This window comes from Oenanthe melanoleuca, chromosome 9, assembly GCF_029582105.1.
Source record: "Oenanthe melanoleuca isolate GR-GAL-2019-014 chromosome 9, OMel1.0, whole genome shotgun sequence".
Taxonomy (NCBI): domain Eukaryota; kingdom Metazoa; phylum Chordata; class Aves; order Passeriformes; family Muscicapidae; genus Oenanthe; species Oenanthe melanoleuca.
In genome coordinates this window covers 22,783,580-22,799,801 of record NC_079343.1, presented here as the reverse complement: position 1 = coordinate 22,799,801, position 16,222 = coordinate 22,783,580, and the positions used below count along the sequence as shown (strand labels likewise).

Below are 16,222 nucleotides of genomic sequence, written 5' to 3'. Positions count from 1 at the left end.
AATGACATTCACTTAACTCAAATGTTTACAAATTAGGACTGAGATAACAGAAGGAGGAGAGAAAAAATAGAACATGGATTTGGGTGGATTTTTTTTTCTGTTCCTCTGAATAACTGCTGAATGCTCAAAAAACAAGCCTCTGCCAATTGTCTTTGACAGTCTTTTCAGTGCAGATCTTACAGGCACAGATGTGTACTCTGTGATAGCAGAAGCCAGGTTAAAGAGCAAAAAGAAAATACTTTTTAAAAAAAAGTAAAAAACCCCCTGCCTTCTTGAAAATCCATGCAGAGCTTATCTTCATTGCTCAAACCACAAGGAAGAGAGGGAAAAACAATGTGGTCCCTGAAACAGAGATTTTCCTCTTTTTTGTTTTTAATCCAACCATTCATGGCAAGACAGGGAAAAAAAAAAAAAAAAAAGGCATAAAAAGGAATATCCTACTTGCTGCTGACTGGCTACAGCCTTGTGTGAATCCCAGCATCACATGGAACTGCAGCTGATCCATACCAAGAGAGGGATCAGGCACTCCCAGCTATCAGGGCAACCTCTCTCTGCATCTGGGAGCACAAACTCCAACCTCCTGGCTTCCTCACCAATGACCCAGGGACAGGTCTTAAGCCCAGATATTCCACTGAAATGCATTGAAATGTATTAGAAACATGCCCTATCTTCAAGTGTTTGGAACTGAGGATCAATCCCTTTTTCCAAGGACTCCTAACTGCATTTTTTATGAAGTGCAGTGTAAATAGCTGGACTTGCCAAAGGCAGGAGGAGAGCCAGCTCCTAGATGTGCCCACGGTGCAGGCTGGCTGCTCCTTCCCAAGGAACATGCCCTCCCCAAGGCAAGCGCCTGTCACAACAGCCCTGCCCTCCGACCCTGGGTAAACATCTGCACACGCTGCTTGTTTGAGCTCCTACAGCCTCGTTATCTCCCCCAGAACACCCCTAGGGCTAATTAGAGAGTTAATGGCATCATGTCAAGAGATAACGCTACGTGGTGGGGGAGCAGGCAGAGGGAAGGTGGAAAGGAATTATGAAACAAAACCAGTTCCCTTCACAAGCGCTGTGCAATATTGGTTCAGGAAGGGCGCACAGCCCCGGGGCTCTGCCCTCCGGCTGCCCAGCTCCATCTAATGACACAGACACTCCTCCAGAGAGATCCAGCTCTCCAGCCAAGTGATGCAAGGTCCCCACACCTTCCCCACTGCCTGCACAACTGAAAACCCTGCAACCCCATCAAGGGTCATTTCCACCAAAATGCCAGCAGTAACTCGCCTCCCACAGTTGGTGTATGACACAGGAGGCAGACAAAGAATAGAGATCATTCATCAAAAAGTGTTTCTGCATATTCCTGGCACTCCTTTTATCTAATTTTTCCCACTTTTACTATACCCTAGTGATTCTTTTTAAAGAAATTTGCTTTCACTATGAAAGCTTAGAGGTAAAACCATCTGGACATAGATACCTTGGCAAGGCAACACAAGCCTACAAAACTACCAGCCAGCAGACACTTTTGCACTGATGAATGCAAACTCGTGGGTCAGTAGACACTCACACACGTAGATGTGTCATGGGGACTCTGGGGGTTCGAGCCAGGGCAAGTCTTTGTTTGGAGTAACCACCTTCAACATTCAAACTGCATTTCTGCCTCGTGAGGATCTTTGGATGCTCAGCACAGCATGGTTGATCACCCTCAAACCCCCCCATTTTCATACAATATTTTTCAAAAGTTAAGAGAGGAAGTTACACAAAAAAAAAATCATGAAAATTGCTCCTAATTGGCATAAACAGTCCCATCCCTCCAGATGGAGACAGGACAGGGTCACAGCACAAATCTGCACCCCTGAGACCAAGTGCTCTAGCCAGGGAAAGGGAGAAGGAGATAGCAACAGATTACAGAGCTTTTGTTTTCAGTCAGAGAAAGGAGCAACTGTTGACAGACCAGGGCTGTTCTTGCACAAGCAGCTGAGGGCAAAGTGTTGTGCTTCCCTTATCTTATATAAACTACAGACTGGTCTCATGAAATGCACAACTGTTTATAAATGCACAATCCCAGCAGCTCTTTCCAACCAGCCTCTGTGCTGCTGCCAACTCCCTCCCACCCAAGGCCTTTTACAATAATCCAGCCTTTAAAAGAAAGCTGACAGTTTGCAATAATTCCAGAAGAGTCTTCCAAATGCCTGGTTACACCCTGACCCTGTAACCCACGGCCATTCACACTTCTCCTATTAACACATCACTCTTATCCAGTATTGCCCAGGAGCTCTGGAGTGCCACACACTTCCCCAGGCAGGAAGCCTGGAAGCTTGTTTATCCTTTTTTTTTTTTTCCTCCTATGAAAAAGTGCTGCACTTTGCAGTGCTGGTCTTCCCCAGAAGATTGATCACTTTTGTTTCAGACTTGTTTAATTTTAATCCAGTCTGGACATCACCATGAGGTCCACCATACCCATCCATGCTCTCAAGGAGAAATCAAAGTGCTTCATACCTTTTCTTTCTATTGAAACAGGCTGAGATAGAAGCCCATGCATTTAGAGTGACAGTTATATTTGTTACTGAAAACTCTTTTTGATCTTTCATTAATCTCTGCAAATTCAGCTGCTGATTAGAGAGGAGCTCAGTGAGCAGTGAGCAAACAAACCCAGGCCACAAACCACTCCTTAAACCTACGCTTCACAGACAGATTTAATATTTTGTGACTGCCTGACAATTCACTCATTAATTTCAGTGCTATCAAATCAGTGACAGTGAGGTGGAAAGCAGATGGTAAAGACATGCAGTAGAAAATATTAACTAGTCCAGAAGTCTCCTCATGAAATACTGGAGGAAAAAATAATAGTCATTAAGAGGACTGTGGGCAGAATCTGCAGAACCACAAAGAAACATATATAGTGAGACTTTGGATGCCTAAGACTCTCTTCAAAGCAAGAATCCAAATTAATGCAAGAGAGAACTTTTAAAACAAAAGCTACACCCCACAGCTGGCTGCAGCACAGACACTTTGGCTGTGCTGGACAAGGAAGGGGAGCAGGAAACTCCCAGGGCTGTGCTCCAGGTTTGTCTTAGGCTGGAAGGAGAAACCCCTCCCTGGCATGGTCAGCTCTGCAGCTTGAAACAGCTCTGTGAGGTGCTTCCATCCACTACTCACCTCACCCCACAGAAAAGGGTACCACAGAGTTTTCATTTGGCTGGATACAGATAGCTCTATTCATCACCCTTCCAGCTAACAAGAGAAAAGGACCTGATTTTCCTTCTTCAAGCAGTTTGGTTTAGAATTAAAAAAAAAAAAATCCCCAACAAAAAATAACAACACAAAACCATAACATCCAGAGGAAGGTGAATTTTGGGGAAAAAAGAGGATCCTATCAACTAGATAGAAACAATGAGTGAAGTTCCCATCAAGATAGCATTAATCTTAAACTTCCTCCAGAGGAAAAAGTGCCTACAATCGATTCTTTCAAGATCAAGATGCCTTTTAATTAAGCATTTGTGCAGACCTTTTAAAGATGGGAAATAAGCACTAATGCATTATTGCTCCATACTTGCTCAAGCAGCACATGTAGCACCATGGAAAACTTTGGAGGCAAGCCTAGCTGCTTGAGGAAGATGTTTTCTGAAGCACCTGCTTCTTTTGTTTGGAGGCATTTGTGTATAGGCAGAGGACAGGACTCCAGTAACCACACTGTTCCATGTCAGGTGCTCACAGCAATAGAGTTGGGGAGTTAAAGCCACACCTCCTGAACCACCCCCTTTCACTGTGACTCTCCCCCTGCAGGTTTGTGCTTTTCAGCTTACAATTAGTTTATTCCTTCACAAGATGAATGTACAGCAAGATACTGAAAGGGAAGAAATATTTAAAGGAATTTTAAATATGCTTCCAAAATGATTACAGAGCAGACAGATCACCCATTAGTTTTCTTCAGTACCATTGAGAATCCTTGGAAGTGACATTAAAAACAAAACACTCAGTGTAAGGATACTACTGATCAACTGAAGAAATGCAGCCATCCCTGGTGTGCAGCTAGAACTAGAGCCAAATGGCACAGGAAAGGGAGCTAGGGAAAAATTATTTTAAAGAAACAAATATATCATTAGGGCCCTGCTACACACAAGATAAAGGAAGTATTTGGACTTTGATTAAAGTGAACATACAGATACATTCTTTACATTAATTCTGATCTGAAAGAACTGACCATTTCTAGATCTGGATCTGCAGTCCTAAATGTGATGATTAGATCATTTGGAGGAACCTACACAGCAGAAGATTAAACATCCAGCAGGCTTACAAAGCCAAGCCTAAATTAAGAGAGCTTCTGAGTTCAACTGCAAACAGAAGAGGTGCTGGAGGGAAGCTTCCAATAGAATAATGCCTTTGCTCATTATGGAAATGTGCTTTGCATAATCTCAACTTTCTTTGCACAGCTATGGAACGAATAAATAACCACAAAGAAGAGAAACTTGGCAAGCCTCAAACTCTCTCAAACAAAAACCAGACAGTAATAAAAGCTTTGATCACATCCCTGTGCTGTACAAAGTCCTTCCTTCCTTCTTTTCTATGGTCAGTCCTGGAATACTTAGGCATGGAAACAGATGGCCACACAAGCCACTTTGCTGCATCCCCTTATCAAACCAGCCTCCTCCTCCAGGTGCAAAACCATTTCCCAACAAAATGCAGGGCTGTGGCAGCTGCCAGAGCCCGTGGCAGCACACATCAGGTGTTAGTCAGTCCCTGAACCCAGGCACTATTCCTGCACTGCTCACCACATCAGCTCCCTGCCCTGCTGTGGGTACCCAGGGACAGCCTTCCCATCCCACAGTTCCACCACCCCATAACCTGTTTTCATCTGTTTCTCTAGCCCTTACCTTGCAACAAGCAGAGTTCTCCTCTCCTGGCCCAGAAAAACCCTTTTAAGCAATTAAAATTAAGAGTTCAGAGCTGGCATTTTAATATTAAAGCATTGAATAGGATGCAAGAGTCATGCAGGACAGGAGGGGGGAGCTTTTTGTGTCTGTCCATCAGATGCACAGCAGATCCTGACCACAGCTCCCACGTGATGGGCACCAGGAATTCGGTGCACGGCCATGAAATATGAATTACTGATTTACATGGTACTAAGGCTGTGAGCACACGCAGGAGCAGCCACCCTGGGCCAGAACAGCTCCTCTACAGCTTGCTGGGCTGCAGCCTGGGAATGTGCTCTGTACAAGGTGGTTTGGTGGCTCCTTCATGAGCCTACAGCAGATCAAATATGGGAAAGGTCTCTTGTTTCCATTGGGAAGCATCAAATACTCTCTGAGATGTCACTGGCAAAAGGACTGAGGCTGAGAGCCTCAACACCTCCATTTCTTACACAAGATGCATCCAGTCTGTCTATCCTACAGCCTGCTGTTACCTCAATCTCTGTGCATAAATGAGAACAGCAGAGCCACAAAGAAACTGAAGTTGTCAGTCTTAGCTCTATGAAACACACATTGCACTTCCAAGATTTCTGTAGGCTTGGGACACCCACAGCCTGTAAAGCTGTATACACAAACCCAAACACAGCCCTAAACACACCTCCATCCCCAGGGCAGAAACCCACCCCACAGGCTGCTCAAGCCACACACAGCAAACCCCCACGATTATCTGCAGAAGATGAGTCTGCAAATTTCAAATTTAATAAATTAAAAGAAAAACAAAACAAACAAACAAAAAAAACGCCACAGAAAAAAAAAAAAAAAAAAAGAAGCAAGGAATTCTCTCTGTTTTTACGGGGAGGGATGGATGCAGGTTAAGAAAAGCCTGACCACGGCACTGTCTGGGGAGCAGGCATTCCACTGAACTGGTTCGGCGAGGGGCTGCGGGAGGACGGCTGCTCAGGGCTGACAGGAAGGTATGCACAGGGGGAGGGGATGATGCTCCATCCCTGGGGACAGCTCTCCAGCTCCCCAGCCACACTGCTGGGATGGTGATGGCAGAAGACTCACAGACACTGCACACCCTCAAATAACACTTTCACCAGGATGCCCTTGCTGAAATCCTTAGCCCAAAGCAGCTTTGTTTGGGTCCAGCATCTCCTAGCATCAGTGAGCAGTTTACAGCACTTTGGAGAGACAGTAAAAAAGCAATTTTGCACCTGGTAGAGCAGGCTGACAGCACTAAGAGGGCTCCAGGACAATGCAGGGGTTATTGCACTGCCACACACCCACTCCTAGAGAGATCTCCAGACCCCTCCACCCTGATGCCCCAGGGCATTTAACAGTCAGACACAAATATAAAATTGCTATAACATTACCTGATTTCTGGCACTGCAGGACACAGGCTTTGCAATCAGTGTTCCTCCTGAATGCAGAGAGCTAGACATCACCCCACAGCTGCTGGCTACATCTCTGATCAGAGTAGAGCCTGGGGAACACCTTCTTTGGAGCACTTAATGAGTGGCAGGAGGCCCACAAGGACACACATGCAACTTACCTGCCTGGCCATCCACTGCTCCCTCCCACACCAGGGCCATGGCAGAAAGTACAAGTGCTCTCCACACCCACAGGGACCACCAGCCCTTCACTCCAGTTATGCAAAAAAGGCAGATCTTGGCTGGGGCTTCCCAGCCTGCCTGTGGTTCACACCAGGGGAAAGGAAGGGCCACAGCTGACAGCCAGGACGGGCCACCCAGGACATTGTGAAAGAGCTGTCACAAGGCACAGGGCTGGGGCAGGCTGCTGACTGTCTCCTGTTGTACCAGAAACCTCTTCCTGCCCCTCCACATCTTCTCATCCCAAGGTAGTGCAGATCACCAGTTTCTCTTACCCTTTTCTTACACAGGCACAGGAAGATGATTCCTCTCTCAAAACAAGTGCATGAGAACTGCAAGATGCAGCCCAGACAAGAGGGGTTTCTGTGTCACCCAACCTTCTTTCCCAGGTTTTTCCCCAAAGAGCTGCATCTTCAAGGCAATGAACACAACTGATGGGTGCTCAGCAGGGCAGGACTTTGCTCATTTTCCAGCCCACCTGTGGGACAGTTTCTTCAGGCACTGCAGCTCCTTCCCCACTACTAGTTCTGTTGTGAACAAGCACTTGTACCCTCAAGAGTAAAATGATAAAAAAATTACAGGTTTCACCCACACAACTCTTAGGCTCAAGGATGGACATCTTTTAAGACTACAAGTTTCATTTCTCAGCCTAAAATTGCAAGAAGGTGCAAAGCTTTTTTTTAAAAGCTGATTGTAATTGCTTTAAAGTCCACACAAGGACAATTGCTTTAAATAAACCACTCCTACTTGCTCTGCACCCATTTAAATCTCACATGGTGATGCATTTTGGAGAAAAACTGGCCTTGCTCTTTTCCTAAGACAAATGTAATACTATAAAGCCCTCTGCCTTGATCTCAGTGCTCATCTCCCAGGGCCCCTCTGTTTCTGCTGCATTCCTTTGTGTTTATCTGCCCTCTTCAACCCCTTGCTGCAATCAGCTGCGTGCAGCACCTCGTGTCTAGAAGTGACATGGCTGAGGTTACAGCAGAGACAGGTGCAAGGGAAGCTCGTGCCCTGAAGCCATCCAGAGGAAAAGAGAGGCTGGAGGGGAAGAGAGTTGTAAGGTATTTCAGATTAAAGCAAACACCTTGCCCCAGGCTACACATTCTCTGCCAATGAAAGCTGCGAGCCCCAGAAACAGCAAAGCAAACACAGACTGCTCTGCAAGGGGAGTTGTCACCTGTCAGGGATGTTTGCAAATTTATAGGGAGGTGGTGGTGGTGGTAAGGGGAGTAAAAAGAGCTTTCCTCATTTTAAAAGACTGACTGTTTGCACAGGTTTGCAATGCATATTTTGCTTTGTGAAGGCTTTTGTCCAGCATTCAACTGAGAGAAGGTGCTGTCTTCCACTGAAGACAAACTGGAACATTTATTAATGTACATACATTAATGTGCTCCAAGCTGCTGCCTTTACAGTAAGGGTGAGGATGGGGTGGAATTCCCCCACTCCCCCTCCAGCTTGTCACGTCAGTGAAAAACACTTCTTAAAAAGAAGTCACCCTGCAGCCTGGCCTCTCCAGAAATGCCTCCTGCAAAGCTGGGCTCAAACCCATCACCAGCAAGAAGAAATTGCATGGAGAAGTTTCTTGTCCCCTTCCCAGGCAGCAGTGCTCAGAGAGAACAAGGGGAAGGGACTTTCCATTCATGTTTCACTGCACCACTGACAGGAGAGGGAGACCCTGAACAGTGAGCACAAGAACCACTGCAGTGCCCTGCCTGCCTGGAGGAACAGGATACAGGGAGCAGAGCTTGTGCTCAATGCCACAAACCCAGATTTGAGCATGGAAGGAGGAAAGTTACTGCTAATGACCTTTGGGGATTGTTTTTTAGGAGGATATAGTTCAAACAGATCATTACAGTCCACTTTGAACATCACAATCCTCTGTAAACACAGAGAATCTTTTGGAGTATTGAAGAGACACCATTTCACTGAAGCTGTGCTCTAATGGTGAAAAAAGCCAAGATCTAGATGCTGATGGAAGGTTTGCACCCCACCCCACCAAATGCTGTATCAAAAGATAACCAGATGTGATGTAGGTCACCTCTCCTTGTGCAGTTGCATTAGTTCATCACATTAGGCAGGCACATACACACATCAAACTGGCTTTTTAACCTTCATGGAAAGGGAAGAGCACTGCAGCCTCCCCAGCAGTCACACCAGTGCAGCACTGACAGCCACACCTGCTGTCACAGGGACTGCAGCCAGAATGACCCAGGAGCTCCTTCCCTGCAGACACAATCCTCCAGGCCACAAACACTACCAGGATACAGACTGCCACTGGGCACACCAAAAACTGTGGTTGATAAGCCAGGGAATTAAATGACAACAGTTTATCAGAATGGAAACAGTACAAGAACACTTACAGGTATCAACACAAATTTCAAACTACACTTTATTTTGACCCCAAAGTATACAAAACCCAGGAAGAAAAAAAAACAAAAAAAAACAAGACATGAGCAACTCAAACTCCTGAAATACCTCCTGTCCCAGCAGCTGAAAAAAAAGCACCTGGCTTCTTCAGAAGAGCTATTGCTAAGAAAGAGCCAGTCTGTTAGTGCCAAAGGCAATGAACCAGCAACCAGTGCCTCATCTGCATTCCAGTCCTGAGCCATATCCCTGAGGTACCCATGGCCAAGACTCATTACAAACACTCTAGTCTGAAGAAACAGGAGGGGAAATGAACCCAACCATGGTCTGAAAAGAAGTTTTCATTAATATATGATCTTCAACAGAAGAAAAACCAGTGTAGAACCTATGGCCTTGGTCAGCAAAATTGCAACTGTGCCCAGAATCGAAATTATTTGAACCCTGAAGTCAAACTATCTCTAAGCAGGGAGAGTGCAGGGATGGTCGAGTAGCCTGTGCAAGAGGCTCCTCAGCTCTCCTGCCAGTTCAGCTGCCTCATCCCTCCCTCCTGCCGCTGCTGCTGAAGGAAAGAAGAGCAAGTGAGGAGCCAGCCAAGGTGAGAAGATGGCCCTGGGGCAATGCAGCCAGAATAGCTCCTGCAAAAACTCCCCTTCTGCCCCCAAAGGGTGAGGAAGGTTCTCATTACTCACCCACATTGGGTCATTGAGCTCAGTGTCCTGCACCCGGACACAATCCATGCTGATCTCAATTTTGTTTGTGGCGCCATCTTCAGAAGGGCCATCGATGAAGTTTAAATCAATTGGCTGAACTGAGCATATTGGCCTGCAAAGAACACAGTAATGAAGTTAAAACTGGCCAGGTTCTGTTTTCCACCCCAACTGCCCCTGTGCCCAGGACTTTGGCATTACCACAAGCCAGGCTCATGACAAAGTGAGGAATTCTGAGGAGCAGCTACCTCCTCACCACTGAGCTACAGCAGCCCCTGGACAGGATGGGGCCCAGAGAGACATTTCACTTGCTCTGAGGCAAGAGCAGAGTCAAATCACTCAAAGACAAAACTCATGGGAGGTTTATAGCAGTGATTGTTTCAGCATCAGTCATGGCAAGTCAGGAATGGGAACAGAGTTAGTTTTCTTTCAGTCAATGGACCTGATAGGGTGAACTCTGCACCATCTTCATCTCCTCTTCCCCCCAGCATCAGCAAGGGGAAAACACAGCCTGGACACAGAGTGATGAGCCCATGTCCTGAGGGGAAATGAGCCCTAGGAAGCAGCCAGCTCAGCCCCAAAGACCTGGCAGGGAGTCAGTGTCACTGCTGACCCCTGCACCTGGTCCCACAGCCAGGGCTTAGGGCCTCTGGAGAGCTCAAGAGCTGCCAGTCATCACAGACTGGCATCCAGTCACACACCCATACCTAATCAACAAGCACAGAAGATTCCAAACCCCCCAGCATCAATCCCCTGAGCAGCCTAGTTAGAGGCATCCCATCCTAAAACACCTTCCAGATGTTCCATGTAAGGGCTACTTACTGTTCCAGGAAGTCCCAGATATGCTGGATCACTTCTGGGCTGAGGAATTCCCTGGGCTGAGAGCTCTGGGACATGGCTGAGCAGTAGTAACTCTCCTTCCAGGAGAAGGGGCTCGGAGTTTCTACAAACCTTAAAAAACAAAAGCAAAAAAACAAAAAACAAAACAAAACAAAAAAACCAAAAGAAAAAAAAAAAACATACACAAAGACATGTTGAATGCATGAGTCCAGCTCAATGAAAACCCATAAATAGAAGCTATTGTGTGAAAAAGGAGACACGCTGAATGCCAGAGACATTCACAGCTGCACACACACATTCCACACTGCTGCAGATGCTGCATTTAGATGGGAGAGAATTTGGCCACCCTTCCCAGGAAGTTAAATACCCCTCAGAGCCCACTGGGCTGCTCTGCCACAAGAATCCCAGAGTGGGGAAAAAAACCCAAACAAACCACCTTCCATCTCCAAATTATCCATATGAGGCAGATATTCCTTGCAGTGGGTGAAGCAGCTAAGCAATGGGGGATTCCACTATCCCAGGCTGTCTGCCTGTCTAAATGGCATGCCCTTGAATGATTTAGGTGACTTCTACACCCAGCCACAGCAGCTGAGGTCTTGAACTAAGTACTGGGTTGTGTTTTTGTTTGTTTGTTCTGGGTTTTTGGTTGTTTTTTGGTTTTGTGTTAAATTTGAATAAAAATAAAAAAAATAATATTTTTGTTTTCTATTCTATGGAATTAAGTTCAATCACATCAGATTTTATCTGCTTGTCTAGTACCTTCTCACCTCCACCAATTTCTGAGCCAGACCAACTGATTTCCACCAGATCTGCTAATTACCTTGGCCATTTTTATCCCCTTAAGCTCCCACAAGCCTCACAGAAATAGGTGGGCCCAAGAGGAGCAGTGACAGAGCTGGAGCACTCGTGCCTTCCACAGCTGCACATTCTCATCCCACTGGCCAATTTCTAAATTCAAACACAGCAGCTTTTACACTCATGTCAAAATACTTGACGGCTGTAGGGATGTGAAGGGGGTGGGAGGAATTTCTCCAGTATACTTGCAGTTGACAAAAACTCTCAGTTCAATTTCAGAGTACGAGGCAGGTGACCACCTTTCCTGCTACAGGGTTGGGGCTGTCCTGCCAAATTTCCATATGGGAGTTATTTCAGCACAATTCAAGTGAACAACCACATTCTCTGCCAGGGGAATGGATGTGGCAGCAGCCAAGGTTATAACTGGATTCCAAAGAGAACTGAACTAGTATTTGGTTTGGCACATATTGGTCCTAATTAACACAATAATCCAAACAAATTGCATGGAGACCCCAATTTATTAAGCTGCCAAAATTAATAAAGGGTTTCAGAGGGAGGATCACACTATAGTGCTTTTACTCCACTTTTCCTGAAGTATTTACTTCTGGCTGCTGTAAGAGAGGTATCTAGGTCTCTTTACTAAATTTTTATAGCCTCTTTCATTTTGAGGATGACTCTAGCATGCATAAAGCTGGGTTTTCCTCACCTCTGCTGTCCACATGCTCTTAGAAAAGAGCAGACTGTCACTCTAAGCTAAAGGAAATCAAAGTGGCTTAAAAGCCCCTTGGAGCCAGTGCTAGGCCTGCCTTGAAATAGGTGAGAGCATCACTTCAATTCCTCATCCTTTCTGTGATTAGGAAAAAAATCTCCAGCACAATTTAAAAGTTCATCAACAGCCAGAAACAAAAATGAAACACAGAAGTGCATGGGTAATAGCTCTGCCTCACAGATGAGAGCACATGCCCACACCACATGTGAAAAAATAATCACAAATCCTCTGAGAACAGCAGTTATCCCACAAAGTGCCCGAAATTACTCCTTTCAGGCTTTCAGTCAGGTAAGGCACTTTCAAGAATGCCATACTGAAACCCAGAACAGATCTGGCCTAGAGCCTGTCACAAGCTGCAGGGCAATGCCACCACGAGCCTTGGAGGAGCACAGTGGGAAACTCTGCAACCTCCTATCCCAGACAGACCACAGGCATTGCTCAAGACCCTGCACCCAGTCCTGACCTCCAGGAATGGGCACAGAAACCCTACAACGGGTTCTCTCAAGCCATAAAGTGCTCATTGTTAACAATTATTTGCCACTTATCACAACTGTTCTTGACCTGTACACTAAAAAACACTTCCCATCACTACACAAACGGGAACTAGCTGCAATGAAAAAAGAGTTATCACAAACTAGACCTTTCTCAGAGACCTTTCCTTCAAAAGGTCTCAGTGCAACAGGGTTCCTGCATGCCATGGCATGCCCCAGCTTTGGTTCATTGCTGGACAAAGTCCTCAAAAACACAAAGTGTCCCAGTTCACTCTGCCTGCTCTGGTGTCCTGTTCAGCTGCAATTCCACAAACCTGCCCCAACCAAGCAGTGCAGGAGCTATCAGCTGCACAGACTGATGAACCAGGTCTGTGCTCTCCACCTGTGCAGCTGACAGGGCTGTTGGAAAGTATTGCACCAGTCAAGGAACAGCTGGTGCATCCCTCCACTAAACACAACTCTGAATTTCTCCAGAGAGGGACATTTTCCAGCTGCATCATCCTTATCCCTGTAGCCAGACAAGCTCTTAGCTTACTGTTTCTAGGAAAAGCATTACCAGATTTTATCTGATGGCCAAAAAGAGACATTTCCCTATACCAAGCACAAGGTGTCTCCTGGTTAATATTTTCACAGAGACTCCTTCAACACAACACCTTTGCTACCTGTCCAGCTCTGTTTCCAAAGGAGGCAGCAAGATTAAACAGTCAGCCTTGGCAAGGCACCTGTGACAAATCCACAGCATTACAGAGATGGCCCCAGCATTACAGTGAACACTGCTTTTTACTCAGCTTGGTGCACCCTGTTCTCACACGAGAAAGAGCTGTCAAAAGGCAAGAAAACCAACTTCAGCTCACCACAATGCTGCATGCATGATAAACTGTCTCCTTCATTGTGGTCTCAAAATATAAACCTAGTGCTATTTTCCTTAACTAACAGCCTTCAACATTGAGGAGAAGTCTCTACCTACCAAATGTATACTTAAGTGTCTGAATTTCCACTGGAAAATAACAGCTAAAGCCTAAGTAAAATATGGGCATAAATTTTACTGCTTTAGTTCATTGTCTTTTCCCACATCAGCAAATGCTCTGCTTTCAGTAAAACAATCCCTGAGTAAAGTTAATCATACAATGGCATTGCTTAAGTTGCTTCTACAAAATACTTGGTTTTTTTACTAACAAACATTTAAACAACATCCCTTTTACCTACATCAGCTCATCCCAAAGGCCATTGCAGGAAATGGCACTACTGAACACAGCCTGTCATACCAAAATACTGACTACAGCAGAACAAGGCACGGCAGTGAGTCTTGTCCTTAAAGCCTCAAGGTAAGTCCCTGCAGAAACCGCTGAACTATCTGGCAGGATGCTCTTCACAAACAGAGAGCACAGGAACTACAGGGGGATTTACAGCCCCCACCAAACTGCAAGCTGAACAGGACAGTGCATCCACCAGCCCCTCCTTTAAAAACCACCAGGGGATTACTAATAGCGAGTTCAGTCTTCTCACAGGAGCAGCACCTCACCGAGAGCAGCGTTCCTCCGCACAGCGCTGGGACACTGCCCCTGAGCCAGTGACTCCAGACAGGTTTCGGGCAGCCGTGCCCTCCAGCTGAGGTCCTTTTATCTGCCTGAAACCAGAGCAGCCCAGCGTGCAGGTGGAAGCACTTCTCCCAATGCCCCGGGCGGCTGGAGCCCCAGGCGCACTCTGATTGCCTCCCGAGCATCCCCAGCAGAGCTGTTACAGCCCCACGGGTGGGATGTGTCCCGGCTGATCCCCTCTGCCAGCACAGCAGGGACAGCCCCACGCGTGTCCCCGGAGCTGTGCCCGCACTGCGCTCCGGGCCGGAGTCTGCCAGAAGGCTGGGATGGTACATTTCACCAAAAAAACACAAAATAAACAAAAACTAACCAAAACCAACAAAAACCCAACCAACTAGACCAAAGAGCACTGGCCCTTCCAAAAACCCACGAGCAAAGCACAGCCTTTGCCTCTCAGACACTCTGCTGTTGCCCTTCCCTGGAGCTGGGGCTCCCATCCAGGGGGAAATGAAGCCCTGACTGCTCGGCCCAGCGTGACACAAAGGTGGTGCGAAGTGGAGGGAAAACGAGACCATTTCTGCTCCCACTGCTCACTCTAAGCACATCCTTCCATTCTTCACATTACCCCCTTTCCCACTTCTTATCAAAGAGATTAGAGATAAAGCAAACAAGCCGCTCTCCACCCCAGGAAACAATGACAGAAAGCTATTAAACTCCACTACAGCAACACTTCTCACCCAGAATACCACCTCGGACTGCAAACAATCTTTCTTAGAAAGGGCTTTAACCAAACCACGCAGGTTGGACTTACCCCTGGGGAAAAGGCACGAGGAGCTGCCGAGGAGAGCGAGACCCAGGCGGGACACTGAGCGTGTAGAGCCCAGCCCCTCCTCTGCAGCTTGGACCTTAAAGGCAGATGGCACCTGACAGAGGGACAGGGCTGACACAGGGCACAGCCCGAGCACCGCTGGCACATGTGTGAGTCCAGCAACCTCCTTCCAAAAATAAAGTGTCACAACCAAGAGGTAGCTGATTTCCTTTGGTTTTTTTCATCCGAAACGCTTGGTGCTTCAACTCCCATGTTAATAGCATGGTTTATGAAGAAAACAGAAATGAACAAGGTATTTCAGTGAAGCTGCTCTGTTGGGTTTCAAGAGGTCCAAGCACCTCCATTTCTCCATAAATTCCCTCAAAAACTGGAGCTCTGGTTTGGTTTGTGTTTCTCCTGCAGTGTGCACGTTCTCAGAAATTATCATTATGGTTTATGGGTGCAGAAAGTTGTGGCTTAATGTTGGTGTAAAGCCACACTGTAAAAATTTGTAACATAAAATCTTTCACAGCAGGGATGAGCAAAATGATTCTGAGCTTTCTGCTTGCTGCCAGAACTACGGGGTGTTGCTTTCTGCTTCTCCCCATGAGAAGTCTATCAATGGTGTACAGTTTTCTATCACTGAGCCTGTAGCTCTCAGTCAGTGAACATGCAAATGGGGCCAAAGAAGTCTTTCTCTGTAAGCTACAAATTTCGCTCTTTTTTGACAAGTTGCAGTCCCTTAAACAATATGCTCGTTGAGTACTCAGGAAACCTTGATGCAGAGAGAAGAACATCTATTCTTATGAAGAAAGCACGTCCATGTTATACAAATATACCCAACAAATGATTCATGATGTCTAAATAAGGATATCTAATATGCCTCATTTTATTCATAGTTCTCAAAGTGCTCTAAGAAGGAAGATAGTGTGATTACTCCCATATTACCTGAGAGAAAACTAAGACACCAGGAGGTCATAGAATTACTCACCATTAGTCAGCAAGCCAGAAATACAGCCTTGGTCACCCGAGCAAGCAGTCTGGTGCTTGCTCTAAAAGGAACTAGTGATTTTTGGATGTTTAGATAGATAAATTCAGAAAGGCCTTAATTTCTTCAGGTAGAGTATATGCTGTACCTCCTACACTAAGAAACTCCCAAACTTCATTTATCTTCAGACACCAAAATGCTGATGCCCAGGAAAGAAAATCAGGGTGCTGCAGAAATGCTGTGACACACACAGAGTACAGAGTGGAAGGAGAATTCCAATCCAGACTAAAACCTAATCTTCCCTCCTGAATTTATACAGCATTAACCCCTTAAAATCCCTTAATTCATGTGCATATTAGTATATTAGCCCTCAGCCACCACAGGGTGTGAGATGGGATTTAAGTCACA

At 46.1% G+C, this 16,222-nt stretch overlaps 1 protein-coding gene across 2 annotated transcripts in view; it reads right to left on the bottom strand.

The window, feature by feature from the left end:
- TP63 (tumor protein p63) overlaps nt 1-16,222 on the bottom strand; it is a 100,064-nt gene that overhangs the window by 71,248 nt on the left and 12,594 nt on the right. For both annotated transcript variants that reach the window (XM_056499146.1, XM_056499145.1), the window contains exons 2-3: nt 10,408-10,536; nt 9,568-9,700 (exon numbers count right to left, since the gene is read on the bottom strand). In XM_056499146.1, coding sequence (XP_056355121.1) covers nt 9,568-9,700; nt 10,408-10,536 — 262 coding nt within the window. The remainder of the gene's footprint in view (nt 1-9,567; nt 9,701-10,407; nt 10,537-16,222) is intronic.